General features: G+C 45.1%; 1 protein-coding gene across 1 annotated transcript in view; it reads right to left on the minus strand.

Moving 5' to 3' along the window:
• Positions 1-1,770: 1,770 nt before the first annotated feature.
• The window catches only part of LOC120062196 (A disintegrin and metalloproteinase with thrombospondin motifs 2-like), a 24,458-nt gene continuing 7,458 nt past the window's right edge, over positions 1,771-18,770 (minus strand). Inside the window, exons 2-14 of the mRNA XM_039011998.1 lie at positions 14,795-14,908; positions 14,439-14,584; positions 14,028-14,203; positions 12,016-12,149; positions 11,707-11,830; positions 11,122-11,202; positions 10,854-11,020; positions 10,611-10,770; positions 10,368-10,500; positions 9,960-10,167; positions 9,056-9,185; positions 8,283-8,375; positions 1,771-2,768 (exon numbers count right to left, since the gene is read on the minus strand). Coding sequence (XP_038867926.1) covers positions 1,771-2,768; positions 8,283-8,375; positions 9,056-9,185; positions 9,960-10,167; positions 10,368-10,500; positions 10,611-10,770; positions 10,854-11,020; positions 11,122-11,202; positions 11,707-11,830; positions 12,016-12,149; positions 14,028-14,203; positions 14,439-14,584; positions 14,795-14,908 — 2,664 coding nt within the window. The remainder of the gene's footprint in view (positions 2,769-8,282; positions 8,376-9,055; positions 9,186-9,959; positions 10,168-10,367; positions 10,501-10,610; positions 10,771-10,853; positions 11,021-11,121; positions 11,203-11,706; positions 11,831-12,015; positions 12,150-14,027; positions 14,204-14,438; positions 14,585-14,794; positions 14,909-18,770) is intronic.

The raw sequence follows: 18,770 nt of genomic DNA on the forward strand, positions 1-18,770 counted from the left end.
GCTTTGTAGGTTAGCAGTAAAACCTTGAAATCAGCCCTTGCCTTAACAGGAAGCCAGTGTAGGGAGGCTAGCACTGGAGTAATATGATCAAATTTTGGGGTTCTAGTCAGGATTCTAGCAGCCGTATTTAGCACTAACTGAAGTTTATTTAGTGCTTTATCCGGGTAGCCGGAAAGTAGAGCATTGCAGTAGTCTAACCTAGAAGTAACAAAAGCATGGATTAATTTTTCTGCATCATTTTTGGACAGAAAGTTTCTGATTTTTGCAATGTTACGTAGATGGAAAAAAGCTGTCCTTGAAACAGTCTTGATATGTTCGTCAAAAGAGAGATCAGGGTCCAGAGTAACGCTGAGGTCCTTCACAGTTTTACTTGAGACGACTTTACAACCATCAAGATTAATTGTCAGATTCAACAGAAGATCTCTTTGTTTCTTGGGACCTAGAACAAGCATCTCTGTTTTGTCCGAGTTTAAAAGTAGAAATATGACAGCCTATCAGCCTATTCGACTGATAGGCTGTTTTAAAACTCTGTAGCTGCAATAAAAAATACAATAATCTTTACAATTATAAAAACAAGGTGACCCCCGAAAGCCAGATGGAGATGGGTAAATTAGACACACATTCGGTCTTTATTTTACTGTAGCATAGGCTATGCTGCAGCAAATGTAGGCCTACCTGTCACAAGTTACCATAATGAGATGATAGGTGTACATGCATTGTGAACTGCGCTCCACACTGAGATGGGTCTGTCCCCACCCTGAGCGTTGATTCATCATGCAGAGGCTGTAGAGAAGCCAGATTTAGACATTGCGTATAATTGAACAGTTCCATTTCGTGGAGAAGCCAAATTTAGACATTGCATATAATGTAACAGTTCCATTTCACGCCATGCTGTTCATATAAATCATTTATTATGATTTACGGGTTTCTTGCAGTTATTTATCCAGAGAAAAGGGAGTGGTTTTGAGCGGTAAATCACGGTAAACCTCGGCAATCAACCCTAGTCTATTCCCTTTACAGCACATTACTTCGGACCAGGGCCCTTAGGGATGTACCCCTAGACAAAGACACATATGGACACTTCCTATCTAACCTGTCTCATTCAATGTGACCAGAGTGGTATTCATGTCTGTTTGACTCAAAGAGGGGGCATATCAACTGCAGTCATAGGCTGTAATCTGATATGGAATGTTAGACTTGTTCGGGATGAGCAAGCTTACCTAGGTCATGGCATGGTGCTTGGGAATAAGACTTAATTTAAATAGAATAAATAAAATCTACTTTGAGCTTTATCAACTTTAATGTCCTGAAGGTCCAACGTTTCACAACCTGAGCTTATCCAGGTATGTGCTGCTTATGAAAGAGAATACATCTTTACTGTATTTGCCTTACTCTGAAAACCTAAGCACACTGGGGGAGGATTGGAGAGATAAAAGTTTCCCTTGTTGTGGTACAGGTCCAGGAGGATGTACGGACCAAATCTCATCTGGCTCTACTCTCAGCCGTACAACAAGACCAACCGCTTTTATTCAAAACAACTGTGCAAACATCTGGCTTTGGTTCTCTCTCTGCATAGTTCAGTTTGCCGTGTGGCTGGCTGGTGTGTGTGTGTAAAACAACAGGGTGGTATGTATGTCTGTACTGTGGCTCTGGGTGTGCGGTGGGTCTTTGCCTGATAGAGAGCACCAAGGCAGGTTAAGGGTTAAATAATAACTCCAGTCTGTTAGCAGACGTAGGTACATCTCTATAAGAGAAAGGGGTCAAAGGTCATCACACAGCACCCCTGTGGGCCCGCTTCATCCTCAACAGAAAGTTCCTCTTCTCCTCCAGGAGTTCCTGGATGCGTTTGTTCCGTGTTCTCTCCCTGAGGAACACACGGCTTCGTCTGGGGATCAAGTTGTTTTGGGAGATGTCGTTGTCCACTCCTATAATCCGGTTATAGGGATCATCGATGGAGTTGTTCTCTCTGGTCTCCTCTTGGCGGCTTGGTGGCCACGTGGGTTTTTGGGTTTTTGTTGTCATTGTGGCGATGGTTGTTGTGGGAGGCAGGGCTGTCGTTTGTTCTGTTGTGGGAACAGTGGCCCTCACAGATATGTACTCTGTGCAATCCGGCCAATCAGGGGTGGTCATATCTATGATGTCATCGCTGGGGACAGTAGTTCCACTGAGCATTGTGACATCAGTGTATGGGATGGTTCCACTGGGCGATGTGACATCCTCAAAGTAGTTGGTTTCAGTTGGCTTTATGACATCATCCATGGAGAATAGGCTACTGGGAGTTGTGGTTGATGCACCTGTGGTGTCGTTGCTGACAAAGGTGATATCAGTGAAAGGGCTGCTGGGAGTTATAGTGTATATGCTGGTGCTGGTGGAGAGGGTGAATGAGGGGTACTTCCTGGTTGTGTCTCTGGGGGTCACACTGCGCTCTGGGGTCATGGGGATGGGGTATGTGGTGTAGTATGGGTGGGGTGTTGTATAAGTGTCTGCGGTGCTCATTGGGCGTGGCGTGGTATAAGGTATATGTGTTGTACTTCTTGGATGCACCGTGGCCTGAAAGAGGGTGTTGTTGTCCTTGGGCTGAGGCAGAGGCCGGGGGCGAGGCAGGGGGACAGCTGTGACCCGGGGAGGGGCAGTGGTGCTCAGGCTGCTGTCTGTCACGTTGCTGCAGGATTTGCAGCACATGCGCTTGTAGCCAGGCAGAGTGCAGTAGCGGATCAGCACCTCCATGCGACAGAACACTGACCTGTCTCCATGACAACGCTGCTTGCCTGTGGGGGAGAGAACACAGAGCTGAGACTGGGCGGGGCTGGAGATGGCGCTGTGGGAGTGTGTGTGTTTAGAAACGGTCCAGTAAAGTAGTAGAGGTAGTAATGTCAGACCATTAACAACGAGAGCAGGAAGGAAGAAGAAGAAAGAGAAGACCCAAGCAGCATGGACAGCAGAGTCAATAGATTAGTCCGTAGCATCTAAAAGGAAAGAAGAGCGGAGTGGGTTCTTTGTTGTTGTGGTGCTGGAACAGTAACCTGGCTCCAGTCTTGGGGAGTAGTGAACTACATGTAGTTCAACTAGTCATTTAACTACATTGTGCAGTAGCTTTGTGGTAGTTGAACTAAATTAAAATCTACGTAGTATTTTCAGTAGTATTACATTTTTTTGCCATATAGCGGTGTAGCTAACTACTGGAACAACACACTACTTAAAAAAGTATATATGGGTGAAGTAGGCAAAACTTTTCTTTCTTTTTCGACACCTGTATAATTCTCACAATTGTTGTTGTGTTTAATCGTCAGAATTACACATTCTGTTAACATATGACCCAAAAGTGATATAATAATTTGTAGTTTGTAGTCTATGACATATCTGATTTACAAATGATAATTTTTCACAAAGTAGTTCGGATGAAGTGAACTACTTTTTCACAGTAACTTTAGTTTAGTAAACTATATTTTTCTTAAGGTTTAGTGTAGCTTCACCTTTTTTAGTGTGAAGTAATTGTTAGCTTGGTAAAAAATTTTTTTTAGAGTAGCTTCCCCAACACTGCTCGTCTCTTTGCAGACCAAACTAAATGTTTCTGACATCTCATCTGTGTTTCTTTATTCGTTTCAGATTAGTGTAAACATACTACGTATATCAATATAACTTTGTTCATATTTTTTATGCAGGATAAGAGGCTTGATCTTCTTTAATCTGTCTTTCATTATTCATGGCAATATCACTTTATAAGACAATATTTTACCCTTTGTAAGGTTGGAGCAATCTTTGAGTTGTGTTATACTGGCAGTTTGTAATGCGCTCCTCCTCACACCAAGTCAAACCATCACAAACTCAGGAGGAGAGAGTGAGAGCGCATTTTAAAACATTTTTTTATTTATACAACTTTGCAGTTGATAATGACAGGAACTAAAACAATGAGATGTACTCCCCCCTCAATATATAGATATATTATTGTCTTAAGAAAAATAAATAAACTGTATCGAAAGGTACAAGTTCACAGTCACTTTGGTAAAACACTTCATTACTGGGAAGTAAACCAATCAATTCGTTTAGTTAATCAATTGATAAGAAGTCAAAAGAAGAAGTCAAATTTACATAAATGAATAAATAGATTTGAAGTTGAATAAATAAAATACAGAATTCTCCATGATGAATGATGTAAAAACTGGATTGGCACGTTTAAGTGTCATATGAAACATTTACAAAACATGAATACATTTTTCCCTGATAAATCAAAGTGCATATAGACGTAGTGCACATAGTCCTTCTGAATGTTTCCCCAACGTCAATCCAACGTCCGTCCAACGTCAGCCAGCCCCACCCAGCAGGCTAGTGAAGCCACAAAACAGTTACCCATAGTATAGAATATTATAGATTTTTTCCCCCATAAGTAAGAAGATAACAGTCATGAACATTATTAAATATAGTCAACACCAACGTTATATACAGTATCGCACTGCAAGGTCTAGCTTCATTGGCCTCCTACCGTCCGACTCCAGCACGAAACATCGGATAGCTCGCTACTAGTCACAACAGAAACATGTGATCACAATGCAATGATAAGACTGAAGTGTTTTTCTAGATGCCGTCCTCAGTGTCGATCGATACCCTGGGCCCTTCGTAAACCGTACCCGGTGGTCAGACCACGGTCCAAACCTTTTGCATGTTGCAGGTTCTGATGGTTTGCCTGTGTTTGCCTGTTAGTTTGAAGCTGCCTTTAAGTGATTAATAAAGGTTTTGATGAGTAAAGCCTTCTCTTTCACAGATAAATGCCATTACATTCAATCCAAGATAAGGCATTGTTCATGTGTTTAATGTTCATCACAAAAGGAAAAACAAGATCTGATGCTTTCAAATGAAGGTTTATGAGGTATTTCTGTTTCAGAGTTGTATGTCTACGAGAAGCCTGCATGAACGTACACACACAAACACGCATACACACACACACAAACACGCATACACGCATACACACGCATACACACACACACACACACACACACACACACACACACACACACACACACACACACACACACACACACACACACACACACACACACACACACACACACACACACACACAGACAGACAGACAGACAGACAGACAGACAGACAGACAGACAGACAGACAGACAGACAGACACAGACAGACAGACACAGACAGACAGACAGACAGACAGACAGACAGACAGACAGACAGACAGACAGACAGACAGACAGACAGACAGACAGACAGACAGACAGACAGACAGACATGCACCTTTGGACACATACACACACACACGTAAGGGATGCAAATGTGCATGACAGAAACGTGATCCTTTCCCTAAAGAAAATAAGAAGCAACAGTAAACCCCATCCATCTGAAAAAAATGGAGCGGCAACTACCTGACCAAGTCCTGCATAATATAGGTCTATACCCCTTCCCCCCTGACACTTTACTCTTAATAAATATTAACTTCTGTATTACTCATGTAAAATAAATAACAAAAAATACACATAACAGTCAAGGATCGAAGTGATCAATAGCAGTCTGTAGGTTATAATGAACTACAGCTTATTCATGGTAAAACATTATTATTATTCATATTATTGTTACTCATATAGATTTTCATATACATTATATATACAGTACCAGTCAAAATGTTGGACACACCTAATCATTCAAGGATTTTTCTTTATTTGTACTATTGTCTACATTGTAGAATAAAAGTGAAGACATCAAAACTATGAAATAACACATATGGAATCATGTAGTAACCAAAACAGTGTTAAACAAATTCAAATATATTTTATATTTGAGATTCTTCAAAGTAGCCACCCTTAGCCTTGATGACAGCTTTGCACACTCTTGGCATTCTCCCAACCATTTTCATGAGGTAGTCACCTGGAATGCATTTCAATTAACAGGTGTGCCTTGTTAAAAGTTAATTTGTGGAATATCTTTCCTTCTTAATGCGTTTGAGCCAATCAGTTGTGTGGTGACAAGGTAGGGGTGGTATACAGACGATAGCCATATTTGGTAAAAGACCAAGACCCTATTATGGCAAGAACAGCTCAAATAACAAAAGATAAATGACAGTCCATCATTACTTTAAGACATGAAGATCAGTCAATCCGGAAAATATCAAGACATTTGAACGTTTCTTTAAGTGCAGTCGCAATAACCATCAAGCGCTATGACAAAACTGTCTCTCATGAGGACCGCCACAGGAAAGGAAAACCCAGAGTTACCTCTGTTGCAAAGGATACGTTCATTAGAGTTAACTGCACCTCAGATTAGAGCCCAAATAAATGCTTCACAGAGTTCAAGTAACAGACAGATCTAAACATCAACTGTTCAGAGTAGACTGCGTGAATCAGGACTTCATGGTCGAATTGCTGCAAGGAAACCACTAATAACGGACACACATAAGAAGAAGAGACTTGCTTGTCCCAAGAAACATGAGCAATGGACATTAGACCAGTGGAAATCTGTACTTTGTCTGATGAGTCTTTGTGAGATGCAGAGTAGGTGAACGGATGATCTCCGCATGTGTGGTTCCCACCGTGAAGCATGGAGGAGGAGGTGTGATGGTGTGGGGGTGCTTTTCTGATGACACTGTCTATGATTTATTTATAATTCAAGGCACACTTAACCAGCATGGCTACCACAGTATTCTGCAGCGATATGCCATCCCATCTGGTTTGCGTTTAGTGGGACTATCATTTGTTTTTCAACAGGACAATGACCCAAAACACACCTCCCAAAACACACCTCAAGGGCTATTTGACCAAGAAGGAGAGTGATGGTGTTGCATCAGATGACGTGGCCTCCACAATCACCCGACCTCAACCCAATTGAGATGGTTTGGGATGAGTTGGACCACAGAGTGAAGAGAAAGCAGCCAACAAGTCCTCAACATATGTGGGAACTCCTTCAAGACTGTTGGAAAAGCCTTCCAGGTGAAGCTGGTTGAGATAATGCCAAGAGTGTGCAAAGCTGTCATCAAGGCAAAGGGTGGCTACTTTGAAGAATATAAAATATATTTAGAATATTTAACACTTTTATGGTTACTACATGATTCCATATGTGTTATTTCATAGTTTTGATGTCTTCACTATTATTCTAGTATTATACTATTATTATTTAATAGTACAAATAAAGAAAAAACCTTGAATGAGTAGGTGTGTCCAAACTTTTGACTGGTACTGTATATATATATATTATATATACAAATATATTTATAGATGTATTTGTTTTAAAGTTTGCAAGCATAAATAAGCTGCAGTTATTGAACTTTAATATAACAGTCAAAGAGAGGATGTCTGATGAGGTGGTGAAATGGGAAGCAACCTCACATGGTAAAACTACCCTGTTTTCATTAGCCTTTTACTCTTCTGCACTCTTGACCTCTTCACCCAACAGCTCCGTATATAATATTCCTAAAAAGTGTTGGTTTGTATCACCTCCTGTCCCTGTGCTGAGTTCCTGTCAGTCTGAGAATGGGACCTAGAACGAGATAAACCGTCGTTGTCATTCGGGAATGGAACCAGGATGTGAGATGAGCACTTTAGCAAAGATGTCCTCATTGTGACAAGATCACATTCACAATAAAGCTTTAGTTTTTTTAACGTTTTTTTACACTTCTTTTTTATTTATATATTTTTTCCCTTCGTTAATTTCACACTTGTCACCCCAGACGATGACGGCGTGGTGACCCCCCAAAAAATCGCAGCCGCATCTCAGGAGCGTGACCCATGACATCTTGCAGCTAGCTCACTCAAAACATGGCCGCCAAACAGAGGGGTGGGCTCACACCTCACTGGCTCTTCAACACCACTAAGAGCCGCCAATCAAACCTGTTCGCCATTTTCCATTTCCAGCTTCTCTTCAATGTTTAATTGTTTTTCGTTTTAGTTTGGACTGGCCAGCGGTTACAACACAATGCTCCACAAAAGAGAGAGAGAGATAAGAGAAGAGAGAGACAGAGCAAGAGAGAACCAACCAACCAATCAGCACACAGTAGCCAGAGACCTCCCCCAATCAGAGCTGTCTCACACACAGAGAGAGAGAGACACACACCCCCCAAAAGAGAAGTGAAAAGCTGGCGCTCGCTCGCGGGCGCGGGCACAGGCACGGACACAGGGGTGGGGGTGGGGGGGTGGTCAGGGGGTGAGCCTGCCCCCAGGACCCCTTGCCCAGGCCTGTTGCAGGGTGAAGAGGACAGAGAGAGAGGTCAGGGTCCAGGTCAGGACAGCCATGCACCGGAGGCCGGGCCCAGAGCTATAAAGGGATGGTTTTTTACGTGAAGTGTTCCTCTGGTAGGGCAAGTCTGGGTCTGGACGGGACAGCCACTGGATCAGGATGTTGCCGTTCTTATTCAGGTCTGATGAGCCTCCTGGAGATGGAGCAAGGAGGGAAAAACATCAGAGAGGACAATGAGAGACTTCTACTGTCTATTTTACATTACCTTAATACACCAATCAGTAGTAATAATAAAGAATCATGGATTAGATTTCTAAAGTGCTTTTCTTCTGAGGTAATCAAAGCACTTTACATAGTATTGGGAAACATCCACCACCAATGTGTAGTACCCACCTGGATGATGTCAGCAACCACCAAACATCAGCTATCATGTGGAGAGGTGAGGAGTGATATATGCCAATTAGGAATGAGGGGGATGATTAGGTAGCCATGATGGAATGGAGCCAGGTTGGGAGTTTAGCCATGCCACCGGGGTTAACACCCCTACTCTTACGATAAGTAACATGGGATTTTTAATGACCACAGAGAGTCAAGACACCCGCTTAACATCCCATCTGAAAGACAGCAACCTGCGCAGGGTAGGGTCTCCTTCAATGCCCTGCGACATTGGGATCTTCTTAGACCAGAGAAAAGAGGCCCCCCTACTGACATCTCTTCCAGCAGCATCTGGTCTCTCATCTAGGGACCGACCAAGACCGACCCTGCTTAGCTTCAGAGGTAAGCCAGCAGTGGGATGCAGGGTGGTATGCTGCTGGCAAGTAGTGGCACAAGGACACTAAATAAGAGGAGTTATAATGGGGCCATAATACTCACTGGCACAGGGCGCCAGGCGACATATGCGTATGGTGTCTGGCTTGCTGTCCAGACACAGACCGATGGTGTTGTCACGCGTGTGACACAACGCCTGCCTCTGCTGTGTCCCGTTGGCACACGTCACGGAGCACTGTGGTCACACAACACAGAAAAGAGTGTGGGAATAGGCTATACAAATCAACACACACACCAACACACACACCTACACAACAACACACACACCTACAAAACAACACACACCAACACACACATACCTACATACCTACAAAACACCTGTTCCCACCCCCCCTCAGACACACCTACACACCTGTTCCCACCCTCACAGACATCACTACACACCTGGTCCCACCCTCACAGACACCCCTACACACCTGGTTCCACCCTCACAGACACCCCTACACACCTGGTCCCACCCTCACAGACACCCCTACACACCTAGTCCCACCCTCAAAGACACACCTACAAACCTGGTCCCAACCTCACAGATACCCCTACACACCTGTTCCCACCCTCAAAGATACCCCTACACACCTGGTTCCACCCTCAAAGACACCCCTACACACCTGGTCCCACCCTCACATACACCCCTACACACCTGGTCCCACCCTCACAGACACCCCTACACACCTAGTCCCACCCTCAAAGACACACCTACAAACCTGGTCCCAACCTCACAGATACCCCTACACACCTGTTCCCACCCTCAAAGATACCCCTACACACCTGGTTCCACCCTCAAAGACACCCCTACACACCTGGTCCCACCCTCACATACACCCCTATACACCTGGTCCCACCCTCACAGACATCCCTACACACCTAGTCCCACCCTCAAAGACACACCTACAAACCTGGTCCCACCCTCCCAGCACCCCCAGCCCCCGCAGCCCCCATCCATCCCTACCTGTGTCCAGGACCCTACTCTCCACTGTGCAGGGCAGAGCTCTCTGTTACATGGTCTGCGTGCCTCAGGACGGTCATCGTTGCAGTACTTGCTGTGGATGGAGCGCTTGTTGCCGTTGTCTAAGGGCTGGACACAGCGAACAGATCTCATCTGGTACCCCGTTTTACCACACGTCTTACTGCACGGCTCCCACGGACCATCTTCCCAGCTAGACAGACATAGAACAGAGAGTTAGAGGGAGGCACAGACAAAGACATACATCTTAGACCTGGTGACATTTTGATCACTAGCCCCTTCCTCTTTAACCTCTTTAGTGTTGACAGGTTCACGGTGAAGGGAACAAGGAGTGAAATTGTACGGGGCCATTCTCTATGTTTACATCCATCTAAACCACCCATCCATACGTACATGGGCTGTGAGCACTCCTTCTGGTTGCAGTCTCTGCTGATGGCGCGAGGCTTCTTGATGTTCTCACAGTAGCGTCGGTGGACCATCTTACTGTCTGCTCTCCTTCTACAGCCGTACCGGGTATACTGCTTACCTTTCCAGGCACAACACACACAAACATCCGTTAGACAAATAGATCCTCATCCAAAACTCCTATCATGTTCCCCAGTGTCTTCCTGTGTAAGCAGTGTCACTGTAAAATACCTCCCCCACAGGGCTTGGAGCAGTAGGACCATTTCTTCAGGGCCCACTCGTAGAAGGAGGAGTCATCCAGCAGCATATTGTTCTCTATGGCAGAGAGAAGGTCCATATGGATGATGTACTTATAGGACAGGGTCACCTTGGCATCTCCATGGGACTGCACCTGGACACAGGGAGACAACAGTATGTATTACATTTGTCGGTGTTAGTGTGTGTGTGTGTGTGTGTGTTTCTGTGTGTGCGTACCATGATTAGGACCCCATGTCTGAGCGGTCCATTCGTCTGTAGTGTCTCCTTGTCTTGGTCATTATTCACATACTCCCACTCCACGCCCTTTTCTATGACCGCACGGGATTCTGGGAGGTCTCCCTCCGCGTTCAGGAAAAACTGTCCTGAAGCCTGGTTCTTCACCGCTGGGGAGGGAGGTGGAATTATAGATTGGAATGCACACACACGCGCACACACACAAGCACTCGCACGCAAACGCACGCATGCACACGCACACACATCACACCTAGGATGTGGGCTGTTGGCTTAATCTCCTGGATCAGTAGGTGTCTGGCCCCTCTAGGGATTTCAAGTACTTTGAGGAAACCTGAAAGGAAAACACACACATTGCCATAAGGTCCAGACACCCACAGATGTCTCTTCAAATTGGTCAGGATACATTTCACTAAACGTTATTGTTCATTTGAGGAACACAGTGTTCATGTAGCGACTTTTTACTTGCTTCAAATAAGACTTTAACTGCTGTAAGTTTTGCTAGCCAGGGTCAACAACAGTCGTCCAGGAAATGTAGAAAATGAGTTTCTTCCTTATTTCAGCTGGATGATATTGATTTAATATGACGTCCTGGCATAGCGTTTGGACATGACTGGCCAGCTCATTGTCTCTCTGTGACCAGTAGAGGGGGCTCTTTCGTTAGATATCCAGGGGATCATCATCATCATCGGAGGATGACCCAGGCCGGGAAAACAACCTCATCTATCTCACTTCCTGATCTGTTTTCTCATGTTCCGGGGTCTGACAACTGAGCTACACTTGACCTCACTGGTCTCTGCCTGCCAGTGTGGTGGTGATGGTGTGCATGTGGGTGTACCTTGTTTCTTGGCACTTCGTGTGAAGTTGCCATTGATGATCTTGCAGCTGGAGTTGTCTCCTCCACAGACGCCACACTTATCCTCCTGTTGGGAGGACCCTACCACGCCGTCACAGCCCACTTTCTGCAACATACACGTGTATGCACACACACACACAAAGACACACACCTAGACTTAATATGGACACACACACTTCACAAAGTTATGAACACTGACACCTCACACAGTCACACATACATCATTTGGGTTGCAAAATAGACTAGCACTGTGTAACCCCACATAACCTTAAAACAAACCCACAGACTGACCTCACAGTCCCCACGCACACACACGCTGTAGGGGTCTCTATATGAGCAGAGCGTGCCGTCTTGGACCAGCCTCTGCATGTTGATCTTGTCTCTGGTCTCCTTGGACTGGCAATGGAGGTGGCATCGCTGCTTAGCTGCACAACACACACACACACACACACACACACACACACACACACACACACACACACACACACACACACACACACACACACACACACACACACACACACACACACACACACACACACACGTTACAAAGCTATATTTACATACAGTTAGCAACAGACCCCTATGCAGAACTATGACAACATACTGTTGTAAAGAGATCTGGATTCATACTGAACAGGTAAATCACTTAAGAGTACGAGGCACACCTAGCATATATCCTCTACAATAAAGACACAGCTCAGAGAAGGCCGTGGAGGATCTTTGTCTAGCCTGTATGTGTTTATGTAATCTCTCAGACGTGTGTCTACCCCGACTATGCCATGGCCATAATGTACAGTATGGCACGTGAGATTAGCTTTAAGGTGGATTTGACTGTTCAATGTGTATGTCTACCTGCTGCAACGTAAATTGCCCAGAGTTTGATTGTACACATGACCTATTGAGTCAGATTAGATTTAGCTAGCCGCAGAATCACTGTGTGATCTGAGATGACTATGTCTTCTGTACGCTATGTTCAGAATGCACTGTGATTACTTTACGGATATGACAAAGTATTAGAAACGCGAGTCCACTAATGGTGATGCTATTCCATTACGCAGTCCCTCACTCCCTCAATCTTCCAGCCAGAGTCCCCAGGGTGGGGGCCGACACCATAGATCATCCCAGAGAGAGATAGATCTCTGGGTGAGAAGGGTTGACTGATTCCCCTGACCAGCTGGACCCTGGATGACCAAAGCAGCTGGAACAATCAGCGCCTGTAAAAGTGTTTTTTAAACTATTGTTAGGAGGATGTTAACAACAGTATTTCACAACAGGCATAACTGATGATTTGAATTGGAGCAAGGTCTGGATTTCAACACAGACTGACTCCTGTTCTCACATCTCTAAACCCTGGAGATGCCAACACACGAATGGAATTCATTCCAACCTCACTCCTTACCTATACCTTTCCCCCCTTCTCTTTCTTTCCTTTTCCCTCCCCACCTACTTGAGTAATTTAAGCTCAAATAAAGACCACGGGAAGGCCTTTCTCAAAAGGATGGCTTTTAGAAATGACAATGTAGAGAGAAACTATTTAGCGTGGGGACTGTTATCCTGGACGCAGCGCTGTCCATAGTCTACTGTGACCCTGGATTAGACTGAGAGACGCATCAGTGTTTTTCCTCAAGCTCTGCCCTTTACTGGGACCATCAGTTAATACCCAGCGAGGAGTCACTGACACCGCCACTTAGAAGGAGTGGATCGGCAAGCCTCACACACTCCGCAAACCCACACACACACTTCTAGATGACGGAAGGGAGTTTTTGGAGACATGGAGAGAAAGAAGAGATGGGATTCCTATTTCAGAGTTCTGATGGTTTAAACATATGCTCTGTGATTCACAACAGCTGGCTGGCTGGCGAGGGAGGGAGGGACGGAGAGAGAGAGAGAGAGAGGGGGAAGAGAGAGAGAGAGAGAGAGAGAGAGGATGAGAGAGGGGGAAGAGAGAGAGAGGGGGGTGAGAGAGAGGCTGGAAAAGAGCTCAGATGACGTCAGTGTGATTAGGTGGAGTGAGAGAGTTCAAATAGAGTGTTTTTTAAAGATGGGTTCAGGAAAGGGGTTGTTGTTTTAGAAAGGTTGAAAGACAAGAGTTTTGTTTTTGAATATAGGTGTTTTCACACTGCTCAGCAGAAAACCAGCTGTCGTTGACCATAACATAACTCTCAATCTGCCTCCGTGCAATCTCTACATCAGATACAACAGACTTTGGCCACAAAGCAAAAGGAGCCGACTTAAGGCCCGCAAATGTCTCCGTCCCAACCGACCATTTGGGGAAGTCTGTCTGTGTGTAGGCTACTTACGTTCGGTGTGTTCATAAGGAAGCCAGTGGTGTTTGTTGTTGTGGAACTCATACTCGGTGTCCAACCTACGGCACTGCTCCTCCCTGAAGTCACTGTATAGCTCCTCACACTCCTGGCTGTTACACAGCTGGAACTGGTAGTTAGCACCCAGACAGGTACGACCTCCGTTAGCAGGCCTAAGGAGGACAGGGGGAGAGGGTAGAGAGAGAGAGGGAGGGAGGGGTAGAATTGTTAAACTAGGTTGATGTGAACAGTGATGTCGCATATCTTTTTGCAAATCCATCACAATGTGATGGATAGCAATGATACCATGTTGGTTATGTTCTGTTAGGACAAGATCTTACACCTTTTCACTATGATACCATAGAAATGTTGCTCGGTAGACTTCTTTGTTGTTTGATATTTATGTACCTGGGGTTGTCACATTCACGGGTTCTGAACTGCACCCCTCCTCCACAGGTACGAGTGCAGGACCCAAACTGGCTCCACACGCCCCACCCACCATCCTGCTTTATCATGTCATTGGTCAGCCAGATACAGTGACCTTTGAAGCAGTGCTGTGATAGGATGAGAAAGGGGAGAGACTGTCAGATAGCATAATTTTTGACCATTACTGTGGTGTGTGTGAGTATGTATAATATGAATAATATTTTGTGTGTGTGTGTGTGTGTGTGTGTGTGTGTGTGTGTGTGTGTGTGTGTGTGTGTGTGTGTGTGTGTGTGTGTGTGTGTGTGTGTGTGTGTGTGTGTGTGCTTATGTTAGTGTACCTTCCCGTCCCCACACATGGTTCCGTCAATTGGCGGTCCTTTCTTGGTCTTGCAGAAGAAGGGGTTGTCAGGGTGGCTGCACCACAGCTGTTTGCAGGGATCAAACGTCCGGTACTGCAATGGAGAGAGAGAGAGAGACATCCTCACACACACGCCCGCTCATATTATACACACACAGCCAGTACCTTAACATATCACAAGAGTAGACAGGTGACCTGCAACAGTCACAACAAAGAACAGATCTGTCTGATATGCACACCAGTCACTGGGAGTAGCTAGCATCACAGAACATTCCAGAAATCACCTCAGACCTACTACACCAGAGATAACAAATCAAATGTACCACTGACTGCACTGCACATGTACAATACAATATACAAAATAATAACATCCACAGGAGTCCAGACGGTGGTGTACTGTAGTAGTCCATCACTGGTTCACTGTTACAACAACACGGCTGTACAGGAGACAGAGAGCATGCCGACACAACCAAAGAGGATGAGGAGAGAGAGACTCTGACTGAGACACCCTGCAGCTCCGTGGGCTCAGAGAGGAGGGCAGAAGGTGAATATAAAATGGTCAACAAGACCGATCATTGGTTCAGAGAAGAATAAAGTTGTCCTTAGTCAGTTTTTCATTCTATGCCCCTAATGGTTAAGGTAAGAATGCTGGAGAATAAACTGATCTTAGATCTGTGACAAACTCTCTTCTCTCTCAGCTGTTTCCTTCCGCTCCCCCCTCTGTCCCCCTTGCCACAATAACAGAGCCGAGCCAGACTCCCTACCCAGAATGACCTCAGGTGACCCCTCCAGTTGAGGTTACAGCAGGGTCAAAAGTCAGCCTGATGGTTGGTTGGCACTGATGACATCAGCTTGGTAAACTGGCACGCGACACTGCAGGATCCTAAACCTGAACATAGAAAAGCAGCTTTTGCTCCAGACCTTTCTTTCTGTCTGGAAACTTCTCTCTCTCTCTCTTTCTTTCCACCCTTTTTCTACCTATGTTCTACATGCCAATATGTCTTTCTGAACGGCCAAAAAGTCACACAGACATTTACAGTAAAAGGTGCCATGCGTGATGTCAGGGTTGAGCTCATTTGCTATGGTTGACTTTGTCTGGCTATGAGATCCAGGAAAGCTGTTCGGGACAAATCCAGCGTTTTACTTTTTCTCTTGTTAGGTACTATATGGGAACCAGAAACAGAGATTATGTTTAGAATCCTGCAGTACACATGCCAGGCACAATAATGTGACGATGGGCAGAACTAAATAAATAAAAAATGTACGAGTAACGTTGCAACGACGACGACAATACTGATATCAATCAGAGGAAAAAGAAAAAGCGGCCACATGGCTCCGAGGGGGGTGTGGGGGAGGGGGGGGTAACCTTACCTGTGTTCCAGCCTGGCTCACCTTTTGCAGCTAAAGAATGGTTTGACAACAGAATACAGGGTAATCTAGCAACGTGTGCAAAGCAAAGAGCAGGTCAGCTCAACTCTCAATCAGAACAGCTCTTGAACAGTCTGTCTAAAAAGATGAGCTCTTCAGTCAGTGTCAAGATGCTTTAAGGAAAATACTTATTCAAGTGGGGACTTAGGTCAGCAGGGACTTAATTCAGTGAGGAGTGGGGAGTCATTCTATCCAGACGTGGATGTAACCCTAGTCATCCTACTGCATCAGTGAGGAGTCATTCTATCCAGACGTGGATGTAACCCTAGTCATCCTACTGCATCAGTGAGGAGTCATTCTATCCAGACGTGGATGTAACCCTAGTCATCCTACTGCATCAGTGGGGAGTGAGGAGTCATTCTATCCAGACGTGGATGTAACCCTAGTCATCCTACTGCATCAGTGAGGAGTGAGGAGTCATTCTATCCAGACATGGATGTAACCCTAGTCATCCTACTGCATCAGTGAGGAGTGAGGAGTCATTCTATCCAGACATGGATGTAACCCTAGTCATCCTACTGCATCAGTGAGGAATCATTCTATCCAGACGTGGATGTAACCCTAGTCATCCTACTGCATCAGTGAGGAGTGAGGGGACGAGGAAGTCCATTGTCTGAGGAGGTCATTCTATCCAGACATGGATGTAACCCTAGTCAGTCCTACTGCATCAGTGAGGAGTGAGGAGTCATTCTATCCCCTGTTGAAAGGCTGTCTGTACTATAGATACATGAACACTGGTATGATCCTGTTGAAAGGCTGTCTGTACTATAGATTAATGAACACTGATATGATCCTGTTGAAAGGCTGTCTGTACCATAGATACATGAACACTGGTATGATCCTGTTGAAAGGCTGTCTGTACTATAGATACATGAACACTGATATGATCCTGTTGAAAGGCTGTCTGTACTATAGATTAATGAACACTGATATGATCCTGTTGAAAGGCTGTCTGTCCTATAGATACATGAACACTGATATGATCCTGTTGAAAGGCTGTCTGTACTATAGATACATGAACACTGATATGATCCTGTTGAAAGGCTGTCTGTCCTATAGATACATGAACACTGGTATGATCCTGTTGAAAGGCTGTCTGTCCTATAGATACATGAACACTGGTATGATCCTGTTGAAAGGCTGTCTGTACTATAGATACATGAACACTGGTATGATCCTGTTGAAAGGCTGTCTGTACTATAGATACATGAACACTGGTATGATCCTGTTGAAAGACTGTCTGTACCATAGATACATGAACACTGGTATGATCCTGTTGAAAGGCTGTCTGTCCTATAGATTAATGAACACTGGTATGATCCTGTTGAAAGGCTCTGTTTGTCTTGTATCCCACTGAGATGTAAACACACACACACACACACACACACACACACACACACACACACACACACACACACACACACACACACACACACACACACACACACACACACACACACACACACACACACACACACACACACACTCACACACACACGTACACACGTACGCATGCACGCAGACACACACTAGAGACGACACTTAGCCCCACTATACTATAGAGTGGATACCTCTCCACAGAGACGACAGACAGCACTATACTATAGAGTGGATACCTCTCCACAGAGACGACAGACAGCACTATACTATAGAGTGGATACCTCTCCACAGAGACGACAGACAGCACTAACTATAGGTGGATACCTCTCCACAGAGACGCAAGACAGCACTTACTATAGAGTGGATCCTCTCCACAGAGACGACAGACAGCACTATACTATAGAGTGGATACCTCTCCACAGAGACGACAGACAGCACTATACTATAGAGTGATACCTCTCCACAGAGACGACAGACAGCACTATACTATAGGTGGATACCTCTCCACAGAGACGACAACAGCACTAATCTATAGAGTGGATACCTCTCCACAGAACAACAGACAGCACTATACTATAGAGTGATACCTCTCACAGAGACTACAGACAGCACTATACTATAGAGTGGATACCTCTCCACAGAGACGACAGACGCACTATACTATAGAGTGGATACCTCTCCACAGAGACGACAGAACACTATACTATAGAGTGGATACCTCTCCACAGAGTGACATCAGCACTATACTATAGAGTGGATACCTCTCCACAGAGACGACAGACAGCACTATACATAGAGTGGATACCTCCCACAGAGACGACAGACAGCACTATACTATAGAGTGGATACCTCTCCACAGAGACGACAGACAGCACTATACTATAGAGTGGATACCTCTCCACAGAGACGACAGACAGCACTATACTATAGAGTGGATACCTCTCCACAGAGACGACAGACAGCACTATACTATAGAGTGGATACCTCTCCACAGAGACGACAGACAGCACTATACTATAGAGTGGATACCTCTCCACAGAGACGACAGACAGCACTATACTATAGAGTGGATACCTCTCCACAGAGACTACCAGCAGCACTTAGTGTTGGCCATCTTCATCAGGGCAGGACTACATGGATAGCTCTGA

The sequence above is a fragment of the Salvelinus namaycush genome, chromosome 17, assembly GCF_016432855.1.
Source record: "Salvelinus namaycush isolate Seneca chromosome 17, SaNama_1.0, whole genome shotgun sequence".
NCBI classification, from domain to species: Eukaryota; Metazoa; Chordata; class Actinopteri; order Salmoniformes; family Salmonidae; genus Salvelinus; species Salvelinus namaycush.